Consider the following 23,567-nt stretch of genomic DNA (forward strand, 5'->3'; position numbering starts at 1 on the left):
CTGCTCTGGTTAAAAGGGAAGTACAAAGCAACGGACTTAGGTCCAGAAGCATTTGATGTCATGATAGTGTGGAAATTAAACAAGTAAAGGTTGATAAGTACTTGGTGGGGAGACCACTGGGAGCCTCATGTAAGTTGTCACAAAGTTTTCTACTAGACCACAGGACTACAAATATGATACAGGTGTCATCCCCAGAATCTTCACCTGTGATTCCTTCAGGTATCTCTGTATGCTGCCGAGCTGCAATCCGATCCTCCTCCACTAATGGGGCAGTAGTATCTGAAACAAAAAGGCACAGCGATGAAACGAAGAGTCAAAAATCTTTCAGAGGACAGGCGCTTTAAGAGAACTGAAGACTGTCCTGGTGCAACCTGAAAGCATTCAAAGCACCACATTTTCTCTAAACTGGTTTCCCTTTAATTTCTCTTCCTTTTCTGAATGCTACTAGAGAGCTTTTTTTTTTTTTTGGCCACCACTAAGTTAGCTAAATTTGTGCCTCGGCGTGTTATCAAGTCTTTATAATTGGTTTGAATGGTAAAGCTCCTTTCTTACTTCTTGGGGTTTTCCTTCGGCATATAAAAAGCCAAGCTTCGGCAGATGAAGACTTTTGAGACGGGATTACATCTAGATTCCTGTTGCCACTGCTGCAAATATATTCCTATTATTGTATATATTTTCTTACTTTTGGACACATTTTGTAATTTCTGTAAACATTTTACATCTACTTGTTTAATCTATCCCCAGACCTAGGGAGGCCAGACTGTGTTCCACATGGGCTAGGGCAGGGTTTCCCAAACTTTTTCCCCCCATGGCCCAGTTATTTTTACACTTCTCTTTTGTGACCCACTAAAATCCGGGAGTGGAGCCAGGAGACTTTGGGGCTGGAGCCGGGAGACAGGAAAGTCTGTCTCTTTCTTCAATAGAGGTCTCCAAGGAAAATGGAGCCCAGGCTTTGCAGCCTGTGTCAGTCTTCAAGCCTAGCTTTTATCTGCACAACACAGAGACACTGGGGGATGGAAGGAAGGAAAATGGAGCTCAGGTTTTGCAGCCTGTGTTAGTCTTCAAGTCCAGCTTTTATCTGCATAACACAGAGATTGGGGAGGGAAGGAAGGAAAACGGAGCTCAGGCTTTGCAGCCTGTGTCAGTCTTTAAGCCTGGCTTTTCTCTGCACAACAGAGAGATGGGGGAAGGGAAGGAAGGAGAGCAGAGGTCATGCTTTGCTGGGGGCGGGGCTGGCTTTGGCTTTTCTTGTGACCTGGTCAGGACCCTGCAAATGGGAAACGCTGGGCTAGGGCCTTCTCAGTGGCAGCACTAGAAATGTTGAATGCCCTCCCGGAGGCCATGAAGGCCCTGCGGGACCTCTCTCAATTCCACAGGGCCTACAAAACTGAACGATTTCGACAGGCCTTCAACATCTAAACCGGGAGAGGACTGCCACCCTACACTGCTAAGGAACGACGATCATAGGATCACTGTCAGAAGATCCCGCCTATACTGAAGTTGAACAGCACCATAAAATGTTTTAATCGTATTTTATCGTTTTTAATTTGCGACCGTAGATGTCTGAACTGACTGTTAGCCACCCTGAGTCCGCTTGCAGAGAGGGCAGGATAAAAATCTAAATAAATAATCAATCAATCTTCTGTGAAGTAAATAATTATTAATGCAGTAATTAATTATTAATTAATATTATTAATATTTTTTAAAAAATCACAGTCTATTGTGATTTTGGTTTGACTAATAAAGTGTTCAGAGTTTCCCAGAGATCTCCAACAGTGAAAAAGGATCAGAATCGGAATCTTGTACATCCAAACCCTCTGTTCTATCCACCGCTCCCCAATGCCCTTCCACCTTTCCAGGTTCACTTCTCACACCATGGAGTCACCCAGAAGTAATGGGCAGAGTTTTGTGAATTTCAGAGTTTCATGAAGGTACCAGCTGGATATTAGGGAAACATTTTTTACAGTCAGAGTAGTAAAGAGGTGGAACCAGCTGCCTAGGAAGGTGGTGAGCTCTCCTTCATTGGCAGTCTTCAAAACGCAACTAGATGATTATTTGTCAGAGATGCTTTAGGCTGATCCTGTGTGAAGTAGGGGGTTGGACTAGATCGGGGTAGCCAAACTTGCTTAACGTAAGAGCCACATAGAATAAATGTCAGATCTCAGGGAGAGCCGGAAGGAAGGAAGATGGAGGATGGAGTAGAGGTGGAAAGAAAGCAACTTTAACTTTTAATGCATTCTCCAAGCTGCTAGGTGGCTAGGCTTGGAGAAGCAATTTAAAGAGAGAAATGCCCTGGCTGATGGGGTGGTGGACGCTCCAAGAGCCACACAATATGTGTGAAAAAGCCACAGTTTGGCCACCGCTGGATTAGATGGTCTGTATGGCTCCTTCCAACTCTTTGATTCCATGATTCTAACTCACCTCCCTGCTCTTTCCAGGACAACGGAAACCCAAGTAAAGCCCTTGGCATATGTAGCACAGGCTTGCAAAATGTAAACTCCTAAAATGGATTAGGTCTCTCCAGCTTTGGCCATCTGTCGCAGTAAGATGCACAGATATTTAACTGATTTAGTGATCCCTACATATCGCAGGGTTTTTATTGTTGGCCAGGCTGAATGCATTTCCTTCCAAGGTCTTGCAGGGGAGATAACTCCAAATTCCTTTTCATGAAAGAGTGTTCCTGCGGTGCAAACTCCCCTGACGCAATTTTTCACTTATTGAATAATTGTCACCTATATGGAAAACCCCACCAGGAATAGTTTTGCAGCTTCTCCCCTCCTACCGTCAATCACAATGATTTGTCTTTCTGCCGATTTTTCCTGAACTACTCTAATTCAGAAATTACCTGTGCTGCTCCACAATCTTTGGCCACCATTCTCTGACACAACTCTGGCTATACTTGATTTTATGTCTAACCTAAGTTCAATCCTGACTTATCTTGTCTATCCAAATCTTTTTTCTGTATTTTATGCTATGCCATTAAAGGTTTGAAATTGAAACTGAAAATGGATGGGCGGTTGTACAATGAGATGAGGGCGGTCTTCATACCCCAGCCATTCTAAAGCTCTGCTCATTCACAGCAATAGTGAAATATAAATCAATAGACCTGGGTCAAATTGCTAAGAATTCATAAATATTTCTGTTACAAACTTCAATAGTACAATTCAATGCAAAGTGCAATGTAAGGTAAGTTCAATCAATATACAATGTTTGCAATTTCAAACGTTGTGATACAATAATCCAATGAAGTACTTGTGCAAAGTCTCTGGTCTTCTTTAAAGATTCAAATATTAGTGCCAAAAATGGAATCTTGTACAGGACGTCTCAGCCCACGGTCTATTGATTTATAGTTCACTGATTCTTCCACGGTTCTCTCCGCTGTATGTCATTCACAGCAATATTCAGCAGAAAACCACGTGCTACGGTTTCCCCTCCCACCCAGTTTCTGCTCTGTGTTAAAGAGGACAGACAGAATGCAAACTAAACAGGCAATGAGACAAACAAGACAAGTACAAGGAGATCAAGTCGGAGCATTATCTCAAGCCCTTATTTCTGGATGAGGTTAGTCCCTTCTGTGAACTGACTGCAAACGGAACAGCTAGCCCAGGGGTGTCAAACTCATTTGTTATGAGGGCTGGATCTGACATTAATGAAACCATTGTCAGGCTGGGCCATGTTGGGCCACGTGTGTGCCTGCTTAAGATTAGGTAGCAGAGATGTAAACTTTATAAAGGACACAGATAAACACAATTAATTTCTTAAAAAAAAAAAAACCCTTAAAGCTGTGCAATTGAGAAAGCCTGGCACAGCAAGCTCTGCCTCCCCCTCCTTTCCTCCCCAAGGGAGGAGCCTCAGCCAATAGAGAAAATAGAGGCTTTGCTCTGTAGCTGCTGTGCTATTGAGCAAACCTGGCGAGGCAAGTCGTGACGGAGAAGGAAGCAAGAGAGAGGGAGAAGGAAACCGATGACAGTGAGTTGCTCGGAGGCCCGATAGGAACACACTGGGGGCCTGGTTAGGCCCCCGGGCTTCATGTTTGACCCTCCTGGGCTAGCCCATTTTGGTCTCTTCTTTAAGGACTAGCTTACAGATCTATTGTGTACCTTCAGCAATAGATTTTTTTTTAATGTACAGTTTGAATAAGAAAAAAAAAGTACCTTCTCCAGTCTTTTCATACAAGTTAGCGCCATTGATTTCAGGAGCCTGAAATGCTTCGCATCCAAAGTTGTAGCCAGGGCTTTTTAAAAGCAGGAACGCACAGGAATGCAGTTCCAGCTGGCTTGGTATCAGGGGGTGTGGCCAAATATGCAAATATGTTCATGCTGGGCTTTTTCTACAAAAAGCCCCATGTGAAACATCAGTGATGCCAGAGGGTGAGAGCCAGCTTGGTGTAGTGGTTAAGTGTGCAGACTCTTATCTGGGAGAACCGGGTTTGATTCCCCACTCCTCCACTTGCAGCTGCTGGAATGGCCTCGGGTCAGCCATAGCTCTGGCAGAGGTTGTCCTTGAAAGGGCAGCTGCTGTGAGAGCCCTCTCAGCCGCACCTACCTCACAGGGTGTCTGTTGTGGGGGGAGAAGATATAGGAGATTGTAAGCCACTCTGAGTCTCTGATTCAGAGAGAAGGGCGGGGTATAAATCTGCAGTCTTCTTCTAATATGCAAATGAGTTCCTGCTGGGCTTTTTCTACCAAAAAAGCCCTGGTTTTAGGGTTGTTGTTGTTTTAAAGGTGATGGCCACGGCTGCCCTCCAAAGCACATTTGCTTCTGTTTTCTATGGCATCCATTCTTAGCATATCTGGCCAAGAGAAAACGTATCTGGCTGTCCACAGAAGGAAATAAAGAACTCAGTAAACCTATTTTAGGAGATGCTGCTTGCCAGAGATAATAGCATTGCCAATATTGGTATCTAAGGGGACAGATGCTTTTACTTATTTGTAAGGGAGAATGGTGTTAATACTTGATCACTCAACTCAACGTCCCTATTCTTGCAAATGTTCCTGAAATACAGATTTCAATATATCAGTAAGAGCATTTCTACACTGCAGATTTGCCTTGGCTGGCACAGTTTTCTCTAGCATTGATTAGTGCAGCAGCGGCAGCGAATTGGCTTTGGTCACCTATAACTGGTTCACCTGGATCACTAGGCTTTCTCTCAGGACACATGGCTAGTATCAGCCTGTCTACCATCCACCCCAAAATCTCTTTGAACCACCCCCCCATGAAAAATGCAAATGTGCATTCCCAGGGATGGAATTCTAGCAGGAGCTCCTTTGCATATTAGGCCACACACCCCTGATGGAGCCAATCCCCCAAGACCTTACAGGGCTCTTCATACAGGGTCCAGAGATAGAATTCTAGCAGGGGTTCCTTTGCATATTAGGCCACACACCCCTGATGGAGCCAGTCCTCCAAGAGCTTACAGGGCTCTTAGTACAGGGTCCAGAGATAGAATTCTAGCAGGGGCTCCTTTGCATATTAGGCCACACACCCCTGATGGAGCCAATCCTCCAAGAGCTTACAGGGCTCTTAGTACAGGGTCCAGAGATAGAATTCTAGCAGGGGCTCCTTTGCATATTAGGCCGCACACCCCTGATGGAGCCAATCCTCCAGGAGCTTACAGGGCTCTTTGTACAGGGTCCAGAGATAGAATTCTAGCAGGGGTTCCTTTGCATATTAGGCCACACACCCCTGATGTAGCCAATCCTCCAACAGCTTACAGGGCTCTTCATACAGGGTCCAGAGATAGAATTCTAGCAGGGGTTCCTTTGCATATTAGGCCACACACACACCCCTGATGGAGCCAGTCCTCCAAGAGCTTACAGGGCTCTTAGTACAGGGTCCAGAGATAGAATTCTAGCAGGGGTTCCTTTGCATATTAGGCCACACATCCCTGATGGAGCCAATCCCCCAAGAGCTTACAGGGCTCTTAGTACAGGGTCCAGAGATAGAATTCTAGCAGGGGCTCCTTTGCATATTAGGCCACACCCCCTGTTGTAGCCAAATCCTCCAAGAGCTTACAAGGTTCTTTTTTGTAAGTTCTTGGGAGGATTGGCTACATCAAGGGTGTGTGGCCTAATATGCAAAGAAGCTCCTGCTAGAATTCCACCCCTGTGCATTCCCATTACTGGGACAAACTCCTGATGAAAAGGAGATCAATTTAAAACCAGTATTCCAGCACAAAAAGACAAGCTCACTAAGGAACCGATTTTGTAATCAGCTGCAGGCAAGAGAAGCCAACGAACACAAGGATCTTTTTTTTAAATCAGTATTTCTTTTTGCATGGGTCAGCTTCTACAGAAATGCAGCCCACTTCAAGCAGTATTAAACCAAACCATGCAAATAATTTTATAAGAATGCATACCACCTGAACAGCCGTGGCATCACTTCCAGATTTAAAACAGAAGTTCTTTCCAATTGGCCACTAGTATATATCTGCCTATACTGCCAGACTAGCAAAAAATATTTCCTACGGATTTATTTGTAAGGCTTTATGGAACATCAGCTCCAACTGTTCATATACTGTAGATTCATTGTTCATTGTCAACTTCAGTTCGCTAACGACCTCTTAAGTAAGCCAGTTGACACAGCGAATACCACTATAAAACAGAAGGGGGGGTTATTTAGTTATTTTCCAATGTCAGCAAGCTGGAAAGGGTTTTCCTATACAATGAAGGATTTTTACTTTATGGTTATCTAGACTCGGGCTCTCAAGAGAGCAAGTTTCCCACTTGACCCATCTTACCTCAAGCTGGAAGATGGAGTGCCTCTCAAGGACAATCGTCTGTACAGAGAAACTATTGGGAAACTACTGTATCTAGCTCAACTTACCCGACCTGACATAACTTTTTGTTGGGATTTAGATATACTCTTAGCAGAGTAACGTGGAGAGAACCACAACATAACAGCCAGGGCACACGGTTTAGCTTAAGAAACAAAGTAGTTTACTTTTCTAATGAGGAAAAGGTATAACTGGGATTTCTAGAAAACAAAGAAGGATTCAATATCCTATCTAGCTTCTAGGCTACATCTCGACTCTCTCAAGTCCTAACTTCAACTGCATGGAGATCTAAGGGCTTAACACAAAGGGCTAAAAAACTGACCAAATGGTCTCGGGCTCTCAGTTAACTGCTGCGCTGCCTAGAAAATGACTTTGTAATAAATGAGGGTAACCACGGAGTCTACAACCAGCTTCTTGGCTCTCTGGCTTTAGACTTGCTGGGGAGCAGTGCCTAAAAAATAACAGAAAACTTAAAACCAGAAGCGAAAACTTAAAACCGGAAGCGAAGATGCGAAAAGGGACTTCTTTTTTTTTTTAAGCACCCGTTTCGAAGCACTTCTGAATGCTATTTGGGTGTTGTTTGCTAATGAATTCCAAAGGCAATGAGACAAAGAGCTCCCACCTTCCACAGTTGGGGTGCTCTTAGCATCAGAGGCCTCAGAGGCTGGTTCATCGGATCCATCATCGGCTGGTATCTGGAGGGGAGAGCCTGAAAAAACACACATTTGGCGCTCAGGATAAGGAGCTCAGCCACAGACTGTGGGCTGCCCTCTATGCAAAAGGCCATCTAGTTAAAGCTTGCAAAGCCCTATCTGCCATGGGGGTGGGGGGCAGCAATGCCAGACATTAGGAAGAGGAAGGGCATGCTTTGGAAATGCCAGGGGCGAGTTTTTCAGCTGCACCAGGGGAACAGGCAAGTCAAGCTGTTGAGAGCAACTGATCCATCGACAATAAAAATGAAAGCAAAAGCAAAAGAAACTCACAGGCAAGGCGGGCCTCCCCCCACACTGTTTATCAAGCACTACGATTGCTACTGAACAGATTCTGCAGACGAAGCCTCGCTTTGCGAGAAAAAGGCATTCGGGGTGCTAGAACAGAACCGTGAGAGATCGCCTCTGCAAAAGAAAGGGAACAAAAACTATCCACTGTAAATTATTACGTCTGTTGCTCAGTCGCACAGTTGAGTCCGACTCTTTGCGACCCCATGGACAAAGTCACGCCAGGCCCTCCTGTCCTCCACCATCCTCCTAAGTCCACCATCTTTAAATTCATGTTAATTACATAAGTAAAGTTATCCAGCCATCTCGTCTTTTGCTGTCCCCTTCTTCTTTTGCCTTCTGTCTTTCCCAGCATCGGGATCTTCTCCAGGGAGTGCTCCCTTCTCATTCGATGGCCAAAGTATTTGAGCTTCAGCTTCAGCATCTGACCTTCCAAGGAACAATCAGGGTTGATTTCCCTTAAGACTGACTAATTTGATCTTCTTGCAGTCCAAGGGACTCTCAAGATTCTTCTCCAGCACCACGGCTCGAAAGCGTCTATTCTCCTGCGCTCGGCTTTCCTTATGGTCCAATTCTCACAGCCATACATTACTACTGGGAATACCATATTAAGTAATACAAATACCATATTAAGTAAAAAGATGCAAAATGCACACCTCAGCATTGTAGCTGGTTACGACCGCTGCTGACGAGTCTGCTGAATTGCAGTTCTCTCAAACCAAAATTTCTACTCTGTGTAATACAAAAGGACACGTCTCCAAGGCAACAGGAATCCACTGCTATCATGTTAATTCTGCATCGTGTTAATTGTGCATCAAGGATCTGGTGAAGCATACACCCAAGTCTGTACAGGTGAAGAGGCCATGATTCCGTTTGTCTCCAATGTTTGAATCTCCTTGTTTTTCCAGGACAAATCTGACTCAAGAGGAATACTCAGAGGGAGTAACTGGGAAGTGACTCTACTGAAGAGAATTAGTGATTCTATACTGAGTAATTCTACTGAGGAGAATTAGCAAAGGTGCTCTTGTGAGTCTCTTTTCCCCCATCTTTCTGTTGCCGGCATACATCATGCTTTCCTGAGCTTATGTCTTGATGCCTATGCTGAAAGGAAGTAGTACTGTCTACAAGCCCCAGAGCTGGAGATAGTTGCCAAAGGATTACAGAACCAATGGGTTGAAATTAAATCAAAAGAGTTTCTGGCTCAACATTAGGAAGAACTTCCTGACCGTTAGAGCGGTTCCTCAGTGGAAAAGACTTCCTTGGGAGGTGGTGGACTCTCCTTCCTTGGAGGTTTTGAAACAGAGGCTAGATGGACATCTGACAGCAATGAGGATCCTGTGAATTTAGGCGGAGGTATCTGTGGTACTTATGAGGAGGTATTTTTGAGTTTCCTGCATTGTGCAGGGGGTTGGACTAGATGACCCTGGAGGTCCCTTCCAACTCTATGATTCTATTATTCTTCCCCTCTCCATGCTAACAAGTGAATATAGACAAGAGGCAAGAGCCACAGTTACAACTAACAATTATGCTGGGTCCTGGAGCCAGTTATGGGCTCCTCCAAACCAGGAATCCACAAGCAACTTGGAGACTGTGTTCTCTTAGGTCCTAATCTGGGATATCCTAGTTCCACAAGCACAAGTTTAGCAGGAACACACCGGCACTTATGAACTGGTGGAATCAGTTTAAGCCAAAGGCTTAAACGGAAAGGGGAAAGCCACATCTGTTCCAACTCTGCAAGGGATCACATACATCGTAGCAGTAATCTGTCTTGGTAATGGGAACACTGGCCTCAAGGCCTGGCATTTCTTCATCACTGTCATGGCACTGCTATCTCCATCACTTCTGCCAGCTGGCGGAGAACCCAAGGAGCCAGTGGTCTGGGATCGAGTCCTACAAGAATGAGGAGCGCTGGTCCAGGGTCTGGAAAGTTGACAGCGTCTTCTCGAGCTGAGGCTTTTTAATAACAGGCTTATGCAGCCAAGGCCTCGGAATCCAGGGGCCCTGACACTATGGTGATACTGGCCATCATCTGATGCTCCTTTCTTCCCCCAGGGCAATCCTTAGCTCCTCTCGGACCCACCCACTTCACAGGGTGTCTGTTGTGGAGGGCAGAAGATATGGGAGATTGTGAGCCGCTCTGAGTCTCTGATTCAGAGAGAATGGCGGGGTATAAATCTGACCCCACCTCACGGGGTGTCTGTTGTGAGGGGAGAAGATATGGGAGATTGTAAGCCGCTCTGAGTCTCTGATTCAGAGAGAAGGGCGGGGTATAAATCTGCCCCCACTTCACAGGGTGTCTGTTGTGAGGGGAGAAGATATGGGAGATTGTAAGCCGCTCTGAGTCTCTGATTCAGAGAGAAGGGCGGGGTATAAATCTGCCCCCACCTCACGGGGTGTCTGTTGTGAGGGGAGAAGATATGGGAGATTGTAAGCCGCTCTGAGTCTCTGATTCAGAGAGAATGGCGGGGTATAAATCTGCCCCCACCTCACAGGGTGTCTGTTGTGAGGGGAGAAGATATAGGAGATTGTAAGCCGCTCTGAGCCTCTCATTCAGGGAGAAGGGCGGGGTATAAATCTGCCCCCACCTCACAGGGTGTCTGTTGTGAGGGGAGAAGATATAGGAGATTGTAAGCCGCTCTGAGCCTCTCATTCAGGGAGAAAGGCGGGTATAAATCTGCCCCCACCTCACAGGGTGTCTGTTGTGAGGGGAGAAGATATAGGAGATTGTAAGCCGCTCTGAGTCTCTGATTCAGAGAGAAGGGCCAGGTATAAATCTGCCCCCACCTCACAGGGTGTCTGTTGTGAGGGGAGAAGATATAGGAGATTGTAAGCCGCTCTGAGCCTCTCATTCAGGGAGAAAGGCGGGTATAAATCTGCCCCCACCTCACAGGGTGTCTGTTGTGAGGGGAGAAGATATAGGAGATTGTAAGCCGCTCTGAGCCTCTCATTCAGGGAGAAAGGCGGGTATAAATCTGCCCCCACCTCACAGGGTGTCTGTTGTGAGGGGAGAAGATATAGGAGATTGTAAGCCGCTCTGAGTCTCTGATTCAGAGAGAAGGGCCAGGTATAAATCTGCCCCCACCTCACAGGGTGTCTGTTGTGAGGGGAGAAGATATAGGAGATTGTAAGCCGCTCTGAGCCTCTCATTCAGGGAGAAGGGCGGGGTATAAATCTGCCCCCACCTCACAGGGTGTCTGTTGTGAGGGGAGAAGATATAGGAGATTGTAAGCCGCTCTGAGCCTCTCATTCAGGGAGAAAGGCGGGTATAAATCTGCCCCCACCTCACAGGGTGTCTGTTGTGAGGGGAGAAGATATAGGAGATTGTAAGCCGCTCTGAGTCTCTGATTCAGAGAGAAGGGCGGGGTATAAATCTGCAATCATCTTCTTCTGTCTATCTTCCCAGGAGGGATCACCACAGGTTGCAAACATGGTAGCCTTCCGTGTGTCTTCTGATGAAGCATTTCTAGAAGCAGAACAACACGCAGTTTTGCCTTTTCCTGCAAGATCAGCAGTCGTGACACAGAAGTTGCAGCAGAAGATAAGTTGTAATGATATGTGAGCTTCCACTCCCTTAGAGGTTAAACGTGGGACCACGGGTGGGGGCTCTTGCTTTATGTAATATTTAATCCATCAACTTATGAACATTCTAACTCAATGTTTTATATAATGCCGTTCTTCCGTCTCTTGCTCTGACAATGGTTGTTCTGATGGTCTAGCATGCTCACTTGCTGAGGGCTCTGTTGTAATATTTTGGCCAAATTTGTTGGTTTTTTTAAACCAAAATGCAGCCCGCAAAGGCGTGCACACAACCTGATTCCATTGCATCGGCTTCATTTAGTTTTCTGATGCAGTATGAAAACAAGATTAGCTTCAGAGGCATAGCAATTCAGAAGTCATCTCTGCTTTTCGAACTGCCAGAAGAGAAATGGGAAGATGTATCTGAGCAGTGTACAGATGGCTGTCTACGCTGAGGAGGCTGTGATGATCCTGACTCTTCAAAAGAGTAGCCATTAGACAGGGCTGAATTGTTCCCCTCGGAAACTCCTTACAGAAGTCTGGTTTGCCTCTCGCTCTCTCTCAGCCATTTCGCTGGGGTTCTGGAAACCAAGCAGGAATTGCCAATCAAGCAAAGCAAGCTTAATCCACCCCTGAGGGAAAACCTGTCCCCTTAAGGGCATATTTTGCATCTTTGTTTTCCACAGGGTACCAAGTAAAACCTGAGAAGCCCATCTTTCCACCAAAATGTGTATCTCTGGCTTTATTTATTCTGGATTTTAACAATATTAATCTAAATTGTTCTCGTAATTGTAACAAAAACCATACAGTATAACAAAAACACTCACGTGTAAATTACAATAAAAGTAGTATATGACAGCACAAGCAGTGATAAAAACAGGCTTGCTTTTATTGATATTGATTCATTGGGACATGGATTAGTGGTAGAGCATGTGCTTGGCATGCAGAAGGTCCCAGGCGCAATCCCCAGTACTTCCAGTTAAAAGGGCCGGCTCAGACTTTAATGTGAAAGACTTTACCCTGAGACCCTGGAGAACGACTGCCATTCTGAGTAAATGATACTGACCTTGCAAACCATGGTCTGATTCAGTATAAGGCAGCTCCATGTGTAAATGCGATAGCTGGTAAAAGCAAGACTCAACAAATGAAGTTCAGCGCCTTTAAAATACAGCAAGGCTCAAGCTTCAGATTCTGAGAGGAGGAAATTGCATAACCTGGATCTACAACTCAATGGCACCAGAGCTAATCCAGGTAGGACCTTCATGTTTGATAATTCCAGGAGATCACCTTCGCCTGATCTCTGGGATATTAAGAACAAGCCCTCCGCTAGCAAAGAGTTCTTGCTGTCTAGAACAGCTAAAAGCAAAGAAGTAACCACTAAGGGAAGCCCAAAAGTCTTATCTTCCCCAGCAATCTTGAAAAGAACGGAGAGTTCAGGAGGCAAAGAGCAATCTCATTGATATATGTGGGCTCTGGTACCCACAGTTCAATGGCACAAGATGTCATTTGCACGGACAACGTCCAAGGTTTAATTCCCGGCATCTCCAGTGAAAGGATTTCAGGTAGGCCTGAGACCTTGGAGAATTGCTGCCAGTCAATTCAGAGTGCACCGTAATGGGCTAGATGGACCAAGGACAAAAAGCAACTTCAAAGACATTACCAAAAAATTCTGTGCAGCTAAAAAATAGATGCACTACCCAAAGTAACTAGACTGAGTCATTTGCAAAAAGAAATTCTCCAGAGTATGTTATTCCGATTACAGTGGGCATTACCCTGCTTTCACAAACCTCTAACGCAAGAAAATAACTGACTCGGTCTTCTTTATTACTGAGCAGCAGAGAGATCCCTTAGCAACTCTCGTGCTTATAAAGAAAAGCAAGGATGATTGACTAGAATTAAAAAAAACAAAAGAGAAAACTTCAACTTCCTGGTTTACAGATGCAATCGGAAGCGTCTTCGTCTTTGCCATTGTGGAATACTCCTCAACCTTGGAAGCAAAACTTGCTTTTTAATTTGGAAGCTGTGATGGAGAACTATCTAAAGTGTGAAAAGGATTAAGCATATTGCCAAAGATAACATTCTTTGGGGATGCAAGTCATTACAGCCAAAAGCATAAAGTTCAGAGACGATATATCAACAGTTCTAACATGTTTAAGGACCAAACAAACATTTATTTATGACACTTTTAACTCACTTTCTCCCGAGAATCACAGGAATGTCAAGGATTACAGACAACATTAAACAAAGATGATGAGAAACACACGGATGAACAGTTACAGAGGTCATCCCTGACATCTGAGGACAAGGGGAGGGAGGGGTGGACCAGTTCTTCTAAGTTTTAAAACAAATGATGAGAACACCATTAAAACATATCGAATGGATACAAACACAGAAGCAGAAAGAACTTTTTTTTTAAAATATAACTGCAGGATATTTCTTTTCATACAGCAGACCAAATCTGTAAGAGAAGCAGGTCCCAAGGAAAGTAAGTTCATATCATGTGTATATACGATAAAACAAACTGTAATTGCAGCCCATATAACAATGATTTGGGTTAATAATAATAATACTTAAAATTTATTTAGAGGATTTATATCCCACTTTTAGCCAGATCAACGGGACTCCAGGAGGCTTCCACCAAGCCTAAGCAGAAATGCAATGTCAGATCAAAGAAAGCACAAAGAATACAAAGAAGAAGAAGACTGCAGATTTATACCCCCCCCCTTCTCTCTGAATCAGAGCGGCTTACAATCTCCTTTATCTTCCTCTCCCACAAAAGACATCCTGTGAGGTGAGTGAGGCTGAGAGGGCTCTCACAGCAGCTGCCCTTTCAAGGACAATTCGTACGAGAGCTTTGGCTGACCCAAGGCCATTCCAGCGGGTGCAAGTGGAGGAGTGGGGAATCAAACCCGTTCTCCCAGATAAGAGTCCGCACACTTAACCACTACACCAAACCACAATCTCTGATCATGAGCTACTGAAATCAATGTTCACAGAGCTTCCAAAAACTGATGCAACATTTCAGAAGAAGAGCATTTGGATTGGAATAAGGTTCTTCCATTTTTATTCAGATACACAATCGATGTTCTAGGAAAACGGGTAGATAAGACTGGACTGCTAACCAAAAGGCTCATCTCCATTTTTTTAGTATTATTAAACACCTGGCCACCTGAAGCAATGGTGAAAAGTGTTGCTGATGAACTCTGCATTTTCCACTGTATTTTCCACTGCATTTTGCACCATTATGGAGCCAAAAGCAGAAAGGAAACTTAATCAGAAGGTGCCTTATGTTTCCGCAAATAAGAGCTGCTGCAGTAGTTTAAGAAGCAGACTGTGATACCACTTTTTAACTAGCTGCACAGCTGAAGTTAAAGCTGTTCTGACTGGGCTTTTCAAGAATCAAGACAGGAACGATGGGTTGTTCTCCCAGTACGACAGGTAAAATGCCACCGGGATGTACATAATGTTCACTGTATGTTTAGTGACACGGAATTATAACAAGGGTGCATTTCGCATTCCCATTATTGTAGTTTTCATTCTGTTACTCTGGTTTGTCCTTAGGCCCTCCCCCCCACAAAAAAAGCAGGCGAACTCTCTAAAGGCCTGTATCTCAATATGCCCAGATATTCTCTAAAATGCAGCCCTGCCAAGAGGACATAAGAACATAACAGACACCATATTAGATTAGGCCAATGGCCCATCCACTCCAATACTCTGCGTCACACAGCACCTGCTGGTATGACCTTGGTTCAGCCATAACTCTTGTAGAGTTGTCCTTGAAAGGGCAGCTTCTGTGAGAGTTCTCTCAGCCCCACCTACCTCACAGGGTGTCTGTTGTGAGGGAAGAAGATAAAGGAGATTGTAAACTGCTCTGAGACTCCGAGATTTGAAGTAGAGGGCGGGGTATAAATCCAATATCAACAACAACAGCTGCTGGAATGGCCTTGCATCAGCCAAGCTCTCACAGAGTTGTCCTTGAAAGGGCAGCTTCTGTGAGGGCTCTCTCAGCCCCACCTACCTCACAGGGTGGTCTGTGGTGAGGGAAGAAGATAAAGGAGATTGTAAACTGAGATTTGGAGTGGAGGGCGGGGAAGAAATCCAATATCATCATCATCATCATCAACAGTGGCCAAAACCCAGAAGATATTTGCTGTATTTACAACCATTCTTCTGATTGTAACCACAGAGATAACGGCTGTTAAGGTTGTCACAAAGCGGGGGATCAGCTGCTGAATGCAAAGCACCGGCAGCAAAGTAATCTAAACATGCATACAAAGGTAGCTTTGACTGTGGTCCTTGACTAACCTTTCCTCAGCCCATTTACACTGCCCGGCTCCATCCCCAAGGAGAGACTTTCTCCACTCGTCCTGTGTTCCGCACCACCGTCCTCCTGAACCGCGTCGACTGGGCCCTGTTGAGAAAGCTCCTTTCCGTCTCCCACCTGGTAAGGCTCACCTGTCTGATTCCGCCTCACTTGGGTCGCCAAATGGTCATCCGTCATAGTGAAGTCCTGATGCTGATCCGCCATTCTGTCACAAAGGTTATCTAGGAAAGGAGAGAGAAGAGTCTCACAGAACGTCCTTTTGCACACCTCAGAAAATATCAGGGGATCTGAACCAGCTTCCTTCAGATATTTTTAGCTTTAAAAATGATTTGTGCCCGTCATCTATGTTCACCTTCCAAGCAGGCTGTTAATGAGCATACTTTCTAGGGATATGGAAAACCAGGACTTTTTTTTCTGTAGCAGGAGCTATTAGGGCACACGCCCCTGATGTAGCCAATCCTCCAAGATGGTGTCCTGTCTAGCATCCTGTGGCTGAGGATGATCAACGCACCAAAGCATAGATGAACACTGTATCAGCTTTATTGATCTCCCAAGATGAACAGAAAGAAGGTACTCACTGTCTCCGTTACATCAAATGTGGAACTCATGCAGGTTTCTTACTCAGTTCATGCACAGTGGTGAAAAGAGATGTGAATCCTTCCTGGTTTCCATGCTAGCTAACTAGCAGAATACTAAACAAAGAGGGGCAATAAAACTAAACTTTCCTGGGTTCTTGAGAGGACTGGAAACAGTGTACAATAGCCAAATAGGGGGGGCTACTAAAGCCCATCTGATGTAAAGTATTCAAAAACTACAAATCCCATAATCCCCTGACAGTTTAAAGGTACAGCATTACTTTCATCTTGCTGAGTTAACCCTCTGCTCCCTTGTGGGAGCAGAACAGTAGGCCCTGTAATAAGAGCCCTGTAAACTCTGGGAGGATTGGCTACATCAGGGGAGTGTGCCCTAATATGCAAAGGAGTTCCCGCTACAAAAAAAGCCCTGAGGGAAACACTACAAGAACAGAAGTCAAATGATGGAGACTTACAGTTCAATTGGGGGGGGGGGGGGGTTGAATGGAGACTAAGCCCGTTCCAACACTTTGTCTATTAGGTCAAGGGGTTTCCAACCTGGAGAGCCAGTTTGGTGTACCGGTTAAGTGCGCGGACTCTTATCTGGGAGAACCGGGTTTGATTCCCCACTCCTCCACTTGCAGCTGCTGGAATAGCCTTGGGTTGGTCATAGCTATCTCAGGAGTTGTCCTTGAAAGGGCAGCTTCTGGGAGAGCCCTCTCAGCCCCACACACCTCACGGGGTGTCTGTTGTGGGGGGAGAAGATATAGGAGATTGTAAACCGCTCTGAGTCTCTGATTCAGAGAGAAGGGCGGGGTATAAATCTGCCCCCACTTCACAGGGTGTCTGTTGTGGGGGGAGAAGATATAGGAGATTGTAAGCCGCTTTGAGTCTCTGATTCAGAGAGAAGGGCGGGGTATAAATCTGCCCCCACCTCACAGGGTGTCTGTTGTGGGGGGAGAAGATATAGGAGATTGTGAGCCGCTCTGAGTCTCTGATTCAGAGAGAAGGGCGGGGTATAAATCTGCCCCCACCTCACAGGGTGTCTGTTGTGGGGGGAGAAGATATAGGAGATTGTAAGCCGCTCTGAGTCTCTGATTCAGAGAGAAGGACGGGGTATAAATCTGCCCCCACCTCACAGGGTGTCTGTTGTGGGGGGAGAAGATATAGGAGATTGTAAGCCGCGCTTAGTCTCTGATTCAGAGAGAAGGACGGGGTATAAATCTGCCCCCACCTCACAGGGTGTCTGTTGTGGGGGGAGAAGATATAGGAGATTGTAAGCCGCTCTGAGTCTCTGATTCAGAGAGAAGGACGGGGTATAAATCTGCCCCCACCTCACAGGGTGTCTGTTGTGGGGGGAGAAGATATAGGAGATTGTAAGCCGCTCTGAGTCTCTGATTCAGAGAGAAGGACGGGGTATAAATCTGCCCCCACCTCACAGGGTGTCTGTTGTGGGGGGAGAAGATATAGGAGATTGTAAGCCGCTCTGAGTCTCTGATTCAGAGAGAAGGACGGGGTATAAATCTGCCCCCACCTCACAGGGTGTCTGTTGTGGGGGGAGAAGATATAGGAGATTGTAAGCCGCGCTTAGTCTCTGATTCAGAGAGAAGGACGGGGTATAAATCTGCCCCCACCTCACAGGGTGTCTGTTGTGGGGGGAGAAGATATAGGAGATTGTAAACCGCGCTGAGTCTCTGATTCAGAGAAAAGGGCGGGGTATAAATCTGCCCCCACCTCACAGGGTGTCTGTTGTGGGGGGAGAAGATATAGGAGATTGTAAACCGCGCTGAGTCTCTGATTCAGAGAAAAGGGCGGGGTATAAATCTGCCCCCACCTCACAGGGTGTCTGTTGTGAGGGGAGAAGATATAGGAGATTGTAAGACGCTCTGAGTCTCTGATTCAGAGAGAAGGGCGGGGTATAAATCTGCCCCCACCTCACAGGGTGTCTGTTGTGAGGGGAGAAGATATAGGAGATTGTGAGCCGCTCTGAGTCTCTGATTCAGAGAGAAGGACGCGGTATAAATCTGCCCCCACCTCACAGGGTGTCTGTTGTGAGGGGAGAAGATATAGGAGATTGTAAGACGCTCTGAGTCTCTGATTCAGAGAGAAGGGCGGGGTATAAATCTGCCCCCACCTCACAGGGTGTCTGTTGTGAGGGGAGAAGATATAGGAGATTGTGAGCCGCTCTGAGTCTCTGATTCAGAGAGAAGGACGGGGTATAGATCTGCCCCCACCTCACAGGGTGTCTGTTGTGAGGGGAGAAGATATAGGAGATTGTAAGACGCTCTGAGTCTCTGATTCAGAGAGAAGGGCGGGGTATAGATCTGCCCCCACCTCACAGGGTGTCTGTTGTGAGGGGAGAAGATATAGGAGATTGTAAACCGCGCTGAGTCTCTGATTCAGAGAAAAGGGCGGGGTATAAATCTGCAGTCGTCGTCCTGACTAGACTCAGAGACTAGATTCACTATTCAATTGATCTCCAGATGACCAAGATCCGTTCTCCTGGAGAAAATGGCTGCCTTGGACTGTGGGCTCTGTGGCATTGCACCCTGCAGAAGTCCCTCCCCTCCCTAAACCCTGCCCTCCCCAGGCTCAACTCCCAAATCTCCAGGTATTCCCCAGCCCAACAATGGCAAGCCTGACCCAAACGAACATCCTAAGTTTCTGCAGTTTTACTGATCTGTGCATGATTTTTTTAAGTAGGCCACCCTTATCAAGTAAATTTGGACTTCTGGGTCACCACAACAAAAACTACTGTACTAGAGAGCCAGTTTGGTGTAGTGGTTAAGTGTGCAGACTCTCATCTGGGAGAACCAGGTTTGATTCCCCACTCCTCCACTTGCAGCTGCTGGAATGGCCTTGGGTCAGCCATAGCTCTCGCAGTAGTTATGCTTGAAAGGGCAGCTGCTGTGAGAGCCCTCTCAGCACCACTCACCTCACAGGGTGTCTGTTGTGGGGGGACAAGATATAGGAGATTGTAAGCCACTGATTCAGAGAGAAGGGCGGGGTATAAATCTGCCCCCACCTCACAGGGTGTCTGTTGTGGGGGGACAAGATATAGGAGATTGTGAGCCGCTCTGAGTCTCTGATTCAGAGAGAAGGGCGGGGTATAAATCTGCCCCCACCTCACAGGGTGTCTGTTGTGGGGGGACAAGATATAGGAGATTGTAAGCCACTCTGAGTCTCTGAGGGCGGGGTATAAATCTGCAGCCTTCTAGACTGCCTTGTCATGAGTTGGAAACTATCAGGGTTAAGAAGTTTGTGTTTTTCCACACAGTACCTAGGGACACCTACGTTAGAGTGGGAAAAGAGGCAGTGTCCATTCTGGCCAAAGTTCTCAGGAATTTTCTTCCAGCCAAGACCCTTCCTCCCTACTCTCCTCCCACCTGATCAATTTACTAGGAAGTCCTCCTCCCAAGATAAAAGAAAACAGGAAGATTAATCAGGAAGTGAAACTCCGCCCCCCACATAGATCTGATTTAGGTTCCCCCCCCTAAAGATCTGCTTTAGGGGCCTCGGGTTCAAGCTCTATTGAATTGTCCACCAGATTTTTAAAAAATCATTCCAGACTATCCCAAGTTTGGTACGGAGAAGAGAAAACTTAATGCATATGAACATATGAAGCTGCCTTCTACTGAATCAGACCCTGAGTCCATCAAAGTCAGTCTTGTCCACTCAGACTGGCAGCGGCTTTCCAGAGTCTCCAGCTGAAGCTTTTCACACCTATTTGCCTGGACCATTTTTAGTTGGAGATGCCGGGGATTGAACCTGGGACCTTCTGCTTCCCAAGCAAATACGCTGCCACTGAGTCACCGTCCCACAGGGCTGTCAGTTGGCAATTTCTGACACGGGGAATGGTTTGATTATTTTATGCACATCGTTCCAGAGATGACGAAGCATTCTAGACTGCAAGCAAATGACAGACTGCTATTTAATTTTATGGATAACGCAGTATAGATGGAAACTATCTGAAACCTCTGACTACAGAAGTGAGGAAATGAAACTCATTGGATTGGATCACACGGTCAAGCGTCTGTCCCGTGTTCCCTTCCCCCAGCAGCCTCTTCTAATCCAGGGAAAGTCCATTTCCAGAGTCCACGTGGACCAAGAGTCAGGCAGGTCACAGATCCGCAGTGGGATGGGGAAAGGAATTGTCGTCTCCTCTCTGTTCAACCAGTGTAGCTTTGGGAATGGGAAAACATTTCCTTTCATTTTGCAATTTATATCCCGTCCCATCCTGTAAGTGGGCTCAGGGCGGCTTACAACAATAAAACAACGTATTAAGATTAAAATCCACATATCAAGATTAAAGGAAAGCTCCCCTGTGCAGGGACCAGTCGTTTCCAACTCTGGGACGACGTTGCTTTCACGTTTTCACGGCAGACTTTTTTTACAGAATGGTTTGCCATTGCCTTCCGCAGTCTTTTACACTTTCCCCCCAGCAAGCTGGGTCCTCATTTTACCGACCTCGGAAGGATGGAAGGCTGAGTCAACCTGGAGCCGGCTACCTGAATCCAGCTTCCGCCGGAATCGAACTCAGGTCGTGAGCAGAGAGTTCAGGCCACAGTACTGCAGTACTGCTGCTTTACCACTCTGCACCACGGGGCAGCATAAAAACAGCACCCTAAAAACGGGTACTACCAAGTCAGAGGCAACATAGTAAACAACAGTTCAGGCGTTGGCAGCAAAACCACGCAACAGCATGTAGGCTGGTAACTTTCAACACAACATAAGCACCATGGTGATAAGGTGGGGAGGGAGTGACGATTTTCAGAGGACGCCCGTTGGATCAGTTAAAAGTCTGGTGGAAGAGCTCCGTCTTGCTGCCCCTGCGAAACTTGGATAAGCCCCGCAGGGCCTGGATCTCCAGCAGGAGCTTATTCCACCAGGTAGGGGACCAGACCAAAAAGGCCCTGACCCTCGTTGAATCCACAACCATCAGTCTTTCGACTGACAGACCATACAATCCATTCTATAAACTTTTACAGCAATCAATTAACTTGTGTCTTAACGAACCACTTGCAGCTGCTGGAATGGCCTTGGGTCAGCCATAGCTCTCACAAGAGTTGTCCTTGAAAGGGCAGCTGCTGTGAGAGCCCTCTCAGCCCCACCCACCTCACAGGGTGTCTGTTGTCGGGGGAGAAGATATAGGAGCTTGTAAACCGCTCTGAGCCTCTGATTCAGAGAGAAGAGCGGGGTATAAATCTGCAGTCCTCTTTTTCTTCCTCTTCTTCTTCTTCCAGAACAAAGTCTGAGTCCAGCAGCATCTTTAACACCCACAAAATTTAATTCTGGGTATGCGCTTACATGTGCTTGCACGCTTCCTCTGATACCTCAGCAAAAATAGGCTTTTTGGTACAACACGTCTAAGCAACCCTTGAAAAATGTCTTTTAGCTAAACCTGGTACTCTGTACTAAAAGCTCTGCTCGTTTTAGGCAACAGGAGGGCATTACAGAATGCACCTGATTCTTCTGACATAAAGAAGGCACTTTCTGATAGATAAGGGAAGCATTCAAGCAAGTAATCCTCTCCTACAGTCTCGCACACGGGAGGCTGACTGCACATCTTTGAATAAGCTGCAATTATACATCCTCAATCGCCAGCTTTTCTATATTTTGTGCAGCCACCTTTACTATTTTCACCTCTGGTACACATTTTTGGGTATGCTGGCTGAGCCATAAAATTATGTCCTCCGAATCAGTTACAAACAGAGTAGATGCCCCCTGGACTCCCCCCCGCCCCCTCAGAGTTTTATCTCTTGTTTATTTGAAACAGAAGGAAGCTTATTAGGTTGGAAATATATATCCAGTGTATATATTACAGCCATCTAGTGGCAGAAAATGGCAGAGCAAGCAAAGTGAGAAAGTGCTTTAAGAGCAAAGCTATCTAATTTGCACACTTGGAGGAATTATGTGTTTGGCTTAGTACAACGTGTGTGAGTGCATGTGACTGATAAAACTAAAACGTTAGCATTCTTAGGTCTCGCTATGAAGCTCAAATACATTGGCCACCAAATGAGAAGGGAGCACTCCCTGGAGAAGATCCTGATGCTGGGAAAGACAGAAGGCAAAAGAAGAAGGGGACGGCAAAAGAGGAGATGGCTGGACAGCGTTACTGATGTAACAAACACGAATTTGAGTTTGAGCAGACTTCGGAGGATGGTGGAAGGCAGGAAGTTCTGGCGTGACTTGGTCCATGGGGTCACAAAGAGTCAGACTCGACTGTGCGACTGAACAACAACAAAGCTACTGTAACAGCTGTACAAACACATTCTGAAAACCTACCCTGACTTCAAGGGACAGAAGAAATCAAAGACTTCCTAGAAACTGAAGATGGATGGATGGATGATGAGTGGATGGATGGAAAATAGATAATAGATAGATGATAGATATATGATAGACAGACAGACAGACACATATATTGTGTGGCTCTTGAAGCCCCCACCACCCCATCAGCTGACCTGGAAAAGGCATTTCTCTCTTTAAATCACTTCTGCCAAGCCAAGACAGCTGGCAGCTTGGAGAATGTGTTTAAAGTTAAAGTTGCTTTCTTTCCACCTCTCTCTCCTCCCCCCTCCATCTATTTGCCTGCCTGCCTTGAGGCTCTCAAACATCTGATGTTCATGTCTTGTGGCTCTCAAACATCTGACATTTATTCTATGTGGCTCTTATGTTAGGCAAGTTTGGCCAGCCCAGTCCTCTGCTCAAACACTATTTTGGGCTGAAAACACTACGGAGCAAGAAGTGTCTCTTCTGGTGGTGAGCCCTGTGATGGGCAGAAGGCTGTCCCGCCCCTGAAGGCGAAAACAGCCACTCACAGTCACTCGGCAGCAGTGTTCCTTCAGGTCTGCTAGCATTACCATGTTTCAAAAAGCAAAAAAAGAGGTCATATTTCCCTCCTAACTACTTCAAACAAGTGACCCCTGTGACATATCTCCTTTTAGATACCCCCACTATTTAAGCTGTGATCATTGCTACTAACTAGCAATATTCCAAACTTTCCAACCCAATACTTTCATCATTTTTTTTTTTAATAAAGAGCACAGAAGAGGGCAGACATCCCAAAAAAGAGGGCAGATGGAATCGTGCGAGTGTGAGAGACAGAGACAGACAGACAGAATCCAACTTACTGGCTACTGGGTGAAAGCCTATTTATGCTGGAAAGTGAAAGAATGAAGTTTGAGTCCAGTGGCACCCTTAAGACCAGCAAAGTTTTATTCCGGGCCTTTGTGTACGTGGATACATTTTTAGAAATCTTATACCCAGAATTAAACTCTGTTGGTCTTTAAGGAATTAAACTCTGTTGGACTTCATGTTCCATTGTTTCAGATCAACATGACTACCCATCTGGATCTATGCTGGAAAGTATTAAAGAAAACTGA

General features: G+C 45.9%; 1 protein-coding gene across 7 annotated transcripts in view; it reads right to left on the reverse strand.

Annotated features, from left to right (window-relative positions):
• Nucleotides 1–23,567, reverse strand: part of MAPT (microtubule associated protein tau) — a 138,452-nt gene that overhangs the window by 68,580 nt on the left and 46,305 nt on the right. For 6 of the 7 annotated variants that reach the window (XM_060256158.1, XM_060256164.1, XM_060256160.1 and 3 more), the window contains exons 2-4: nt 15,745–15,834; nt 7,398–7,484; nt 205–279 (exon numbers count right to left, since the gene is read on the reverse strand). In XM_060256158.1, coding sequence (XP_060112141.1) covers nt 205–279; nt 7,398–7,484; nt 15,745–15,817 — 235 coding nt within the window. In that variant the 5' untranslated portion in view covers nt 15,818–15,834. The remainder of the gene's footprint in view (nt 1–204; nt 280–7,397; nt 7,485–15,744; nt 15,835–23,567) is intronic. The other variant, XM_060256162.1, reaches the window with a different exon arrangement.

The sequence above is a fragment of the Heteronotia binoei genome, chromosome 15 (assembly GCF_032191835.1).
Source record: "Heteronotia binoei isolate CCM8104 ecotype False Entrance Well chromosome 15, APGP_CSIRO_Hbin_v1, whole genome shotgun sequence".
Classification (NCBI taxonomy): Eukaryota; Metazoa; Chordata; class Lepidosauria; order Squamata; family Gekkonidae; genus Heteronotia; species Heteronotia binoei.